The 6,244-nt window shown below is 30.6% G+C and overlaps 1 protein-coding gene across 1 annotated transcript; it reads left to right on the top strand.

Moving 5' to 3' along the window:
• Positions 1-1,781: 1,781 nt before the first annotated feature.
• LOC136835854 (uncharacterized) lies at positions 1,782-3,639 on the top strand. The gene is made up of 3 exons (XM_067099700.1): positions 1,782-2,039; positions 2,634-2,753; positions 3,241-3,639. The coding sequence occupies exons 1-3, from the start codon at positions 1,782-1,784 to the stop codon at positions 3,481-3,483; spliced, it is 621 nt and encodes a 206-aa protein (XP_066955801.1). The 3' UTR covers positions 3,484-3,639.
• Positions 3,640-6,244: the final 2,605 nt, after the last annotated feature.

Raw genomic sequence — 6,244 nt, 5'->3', positions numbered from 1 at the left:
CAGACCAAATACTACATCTTGTCTACGACCGACTAATATAATATTTCGGGTAATTTTCAACAAAAAACTACAGCGACGAATACAGCTTTAAAGTAAAAAAAAAAAAAAAAAAAAATCTGAACGAACTTAAAAAAAAGAAGTAATTTCTGATAGTGACCATGCCACAGCACTTCTAGTCTTCAACAAACAATAAAAATGTCTTCCTTCCTTTTTTACAGACGATGGCGAGTTGCTTCGGAGAAGACTTGTATTACGACTATTTAGTTAAAACTGGCATCGCCCAGAGGGAGTGTCTGCAGCTTCCAGTCTCCAGCCTCCACCGGCTCGACTTCTCCCGGTATCCGCAATTTGTAAGTTGGAGCCCAAATCGTATTTCTTAATTCTCCAGACGATCCGTTAAATACAATATGGTGTGGATATTAACATTTTAAATGCATGAGTGATATTTTTATATTGTATATAAAAAATCATCTCTTAATTCAAGATGACTTCTCTCATTTATCAGTTTCTAGCAAATGTATCTACATTCTAAAGAACTAATATATATATTTTGATGTTTTGCAAAAACTTGCATCATCTAGAATGATACAAGAGTATTATAAATGTGATTATGATCCTGGCCAATGGCGACTATTTCAAACAACTGTCATTATATATATATATATATATATATATATATATATATATATATATATATATATATATATATATATATATATATATAATGTGGATCCATTAATATTTTTTGGAATCCAAATGAACTTTCTCTCCTTTCCAGGGATATCCTTTATACACTTCGGAGGGGACTCGAATTATGTGCCTTTCCCATCCTACTACCCTGGGCATTCTGGGCATTACATATATATATATATAGTGCCACATGGCTACACTTCGGAGGGGACTCGAATTATGACACTTCTGGGCCAACTACCACCACAGGACGGTAAGGTTTGTCATCCTATGTACTTTAGCTCAAAAATACATTTGTGTATGGTTAATATATTAGCTGGTTTCATGGAAAACATTTCAACAATCTAAACATAGGAATTCTTTTTTAGGTATGAATATATTTTACCTGATATTTATTATAATTACATATATCCCACGTTTTAATGATACTTGATTTTCCGCGTATAAAGTATGTCACTTTCACTCATTCAAAATGTTGATTGATGCCTTTCGGTGTTAAAATTAAAGGGCGCTTTTAGACACGTCAGCCGATGGAATATTTTATTTAGTTCATTTTTTTTGGCACAGTCATATCAACACCTACTTTCTTAATTACCTGTTGCTTAGAAACTTATTCATTCAAATACAACGTAATGACGCTTATTTATCATTAAGACCTGTCTATTATGAATGTTACTCACACAATTCATTTTCAATCAAGTTATTTTTTAGAAGATAATTTTGGTGTACATATGTATGTATATATAAATTTATATATATATATAATATATATATATATATATATATATATATATATATATATATATATATATATATATATATATATATATATATATATATATATACATACATACAGGGCCTTTAAAATCGTATTAGAAATTCACTCATTTAAAAACAAAGCAATGATGCTCATCCATTATCAAGACCTACTTATTATTTATGTTATCCACATAGTTAATTTTCGGTCAAGTAATTTTTTAGATGGTACTTTTGGTTCTTATAAACCAAAACTTGGGCCTTTAATATCGTGCAATTTATATATCTGTTTTCGTTTGACGAACAACATTGTTAAAATACACAAACTTTACACAATGCTCCCATTAATCAACGCACATTCCTACCTCCCTCTTGACTACCAGAAGCGCGAAGCGGACCAAAGAGGTGTAGTCGAGGAACCTCCCCAAAAATTGGAGGTCGTGCAACCGGAACCCCAGCAACAAGTTCAACCCCAGGACAAGGCGCTGCAACCCCTGAAGCCTTATTTCGATAAATATTACCTGCTGGATTCAGTTAACAAAATCATGGCTGCCCTCAGCAACTACACCTGTACACTCCACAAACTCGGCATCGTAAGTCGTGATCTGATGATTGATGAGTGAGATAAGATTTCTAGTTATTTGTTTAGGTCTCGAGCTTCTTTCAGTTACTTCTTATGAGATGTTGCTTTATACTTGACGGGTACTGATTCTCCTATTCTCTGGTAAGCCAATTAATGTTTCTTCACATGTCATTTAAGGACAACACTGAGACATGTGCATAAATTACTGCTACCCTTCTTTCCTACAAAAACACAACTTGACGTCAAGAAATAATTTCTTTTATATATATAATATACATATATATATATATATATATATATATATATATATATATATGTATATACAGTATATATATGTATATATATGTGTATATATATATATACAGTATATATAATATATATATATATATATATATATATATATATATATATATATATATATATATATATATATATATATATATATATATATATATATATATATATATATATATATATATATATATATATATACATATACTGTATATATCACCAGTAACATTTCTTGCACCTCTTAGCATTCGAAACATTCCCTTCTTCTGAAGTCATGTAGGAAATTCACAAAATCATTATTTTCACCTTCCAGATCGACGAATATCTAAACCTGAGGGCCACCCACCTCATCAGTGATTATGGGAAACTCCCGCTTAGTGACTCATTGAAAAAGGACCTGGCTGAAGGACTCTTCTATTGCAGGGACCTGACGGTATGTTGAGGTCGAGTGACAAAAAGTTCTTTCTTTATAATCACAGACAATGTTTTATCATATATATAAGTATATATATATATATATATATATATATATATATATATAATATATATATATATATTATATATATATATATATATATATATATATATATATATATATATAGTAAATATATATATAGATACACATTATATACATACAAATAGATACACCAATGCGTCTTACTTCGAACTGTTAACTTTCTTGAGTGATTTGGTTGAACACATAACATAGAGACAACTTGTCCCTAACCAGTAACTATCTGCACAATAACCAGTATCGAATGGCAAAGTACATGAAAAGAATATTGCTTTAAAATTGAAACCGACGCCTAAAAGACAAATATTCTGATATCCCATTTAATAGAAAGGACTATAAATACAAGAAAACATAAATAAGCGGGAAAAGTAACAATGAGTACATTTTGCCTACCTCTATTTTCCAGTACTGTCTACCAGTCGACAAACCAAGGTCTCCCCTCCCACTAAACCTCCAGCGCCTTCTGATGGCCATGAAATGCGAGAAGGAGACAAGGACCAACGCCTGCTTCAAGGAGGACCTCAGGAGGAACATCGAAGGGTTTGATCTCTCGCTGTTCCCCCGGGACGAAGCGCTCGACAGCAAGGTGAACAAACTTGCCGCCATTGTCGTAGGAGTCGATTCGCTGAACGAGCTGGCTGTGATTTAACAGAGAGAGTTCGTTATGTTATTTTTTTTTGTATGTGCGACTGTATAATAATTTAGTTAACAATAAAATGTTTGTGCGTTAATGTGAAAATATATATTTTAGAATTTGATAACAACCCTTATGTTCAGGCCTCCTGTTTTTATTCTTAGATGTTATGTGCTGTTGAGTACGAGCGCACACATATACAGTTCGAATACGCACTTACGCGCACACACATACACAGACATACAATATATACATATACATATATATATATATATATATATATATATATATATATACATATACATATACATATACATATATATATATATATATATATATATATATATATATATATATATATATATATATATATATATATATATATGAATTAAAGAATGACAAAGTACGAAATATAAAAAAATAAAATTTCAGGTTAGCACCTCTCTCTCTCTCTCTCTCTCTCTCTCTCTCTCTCTCTTTGCATTTGTTTATGTAATATATATCCATACATACACACACGCACACAAACACACATTATATATGCGTATTTGTTTCTTTGTGTTACTTAATTATAAGACAAATGTAATATCCCGTACATATAATTTCAGCTGAAGCAATATCTCTTTTAACCTGACTTAAAACTAAGCAAATTTATTAATAAAAAGAGAACATCTGTTTTCTCAAGCACATATTCCGTTAAGAGCTTCGCATGTAATTATGGAACATGGAACCTTACCATGCAATATCTTCTTTCCCGCAGTCGAGGAGAAAAAGTGTAATTAATCTTTGCGCACAAACGCGCATTTCATGAATATATATACAGTATATATATATATATATATATAGTATATATATATATATATATATATATATATATATATATATATATATATTTATTTATTTATTAAGACGAGTAGTTCGTAAAATTTATATTCACTGTTACAGACATACAAGCATACGCATGAATATGAATAAGTGTAATATAAATATAAATATATATATATATATATATATATATATATATATATATATATATATACACACACACACACACATATATATATATATATATATATATATATATATATATATATATATATATATATAAATATATGTGTGTGTGTGTGTATATATATATTTATATTTATATTCACTGTTACAGACATACAAGCATACGCATGAATATGAATAAGTGTAATATAAACATAAATATATATATATATATACACACACACACACACACACACACACACACACATATATATATATATATATATATATATATATATATATATATATATATATATATTACACTTATTCATATTCATGCGTATGCTTGTATGTCTGTAACAGTGAATATATATTTTACGAAATACCTCGTCATAACAAAAAAATATTATTAAGAGAAAAAAATAAATAAATAAAAACCTTTCCCACAGCCTTCGATTACACAGAAGAACCAAAACACACACAAATAATTTCTTAGGTCTACATTTATGCTAATATATCTGTACCACTGCAAGCAAACCTTACGAACAAAAACCCTGCATAGTGCACAATATAGACGAAATGATAAACACAAAAGTAAACAACCAAACAACACAAAAAAAACTTTCCCACTGCCTTTCAGTACTCAAAGGGAACTAAAACACGCGTGGGGGGCGGGGGAGAAAAGAAAACCCATCCACCATCAAGCGGAGTGGCCGACTCTGTGTCCATCCCTTTCCGGTCCCTCCAAGACAAACAGAGAGTTTTAGCTTAATGAAAATAAATGGTGGCTCCTCCTCCTCCTCCTCCTCCTCCTCCTCCTCCTCCTCCTTCTTGGTGGTTCATTTGAATCCTCCAGGCTCCTTTCGACTCTAACCTTGGAAAATTGTTTTCGAGAATTCCTAAATTAAGTTTCGGGGTGGGTGTATCTCGTGATGTATGTACCACATACAAACAGTGGGTGACAAAAGCTTGAATTTAGAGAGTGGGTTTACTGCTATTGTTCACATACATCTAAAATTTACTTTCTCATACATTTGCAGCTCTCAGAAAGCGTACTTCTCTCTCACCCTCTCTTCCCATTATTTTGCATTTGTTCATATATAAATATAAGTATAAATATAAATATAAATAAATATAATATACAGTCTATATACATACACACACATATATATATATATATATATATATGTATAACTAAATCACGAAAATATGGAACGCGATGAATATATAAATAAAGGCAAATGCCACGAAAGAGGAACAATGGAGTGCTGCTAGGCCTTTCGATTTAATGTCTGCTAAGTAAAGGAGATTAAGTCGAAAGGCCTAACACAACTCCGTTGTTTCTCTTTCCTTCGTGGCATTTGTCTTTATATATATATGTGTATACACACACACACACACACACACACACAAATGAATGCCTTTTTACTGAAACCCAACAGTACACAATGAAGATAAAAAGGCCCATAAAAACACTATATACACGTTGCAGACATATATTTCAGATACTTCTTCTGTATCCCTGTTCACTGGTGAAATAACCATACTCCACCAGTGAACAGGAATACAGAAATATCTTAAATATATAGTGTTTTCATAGGTCTTTTCATCTTCATATATATATATATATATATATATATATATATATATATATATATATATATATATATATATATATATATATATATATATATATATATGATGATTATTATCACTTTTGTACGTGATTCATTTATCACACATTACCACAGGCGAAAATTAAGAGACGGGGTGTAGGTCCTGACCG

The sequence above is a fragment of the Macrobrachium rosenbergii genome, chromosome 55 (assembly GCF_040412425.1).
Source record: "Macrobrachium rosenbergii isolate ZJJX-2024 chromosome 55, ASM4041242v1, whole genome shotgun sequence".
Classification (NCBI taxonomy): Eukaryota; Metazoa; Arthropoda; class Malacostraca; order Decapoda; family Palaemonidae; genus Macrobrachium; species Macrobrachium rosenbergii.
The sequence above is the reverse complement of the archived record's forward strand: the minus strand, read 5'-3'. Positions and strand labels throughout refer to the sequence as shown.

Coding starts and splice junctions, on each gene's coding strand:
- LOC136835854 (XM_067099700.1), top strand. CDS start 1,782: ATGCTCCCATTAATCAACGCACATTCCTACCTCCCTCTTGACTACCAG. Junction 2,040..2,633: donor CACTCCACAAACTCGGCATC/GTAAGTCGTGAT, acceptor TTCACCTTCCAG/ATCGACGAATATCTAAACCT. Junction 2,754..3,240: donor TCTATTGCAGGGACCTGACG/GTATGTTGAGGT, acceptor TCTATTTTCCAG/TACTGTCTACCAGTCGACAA.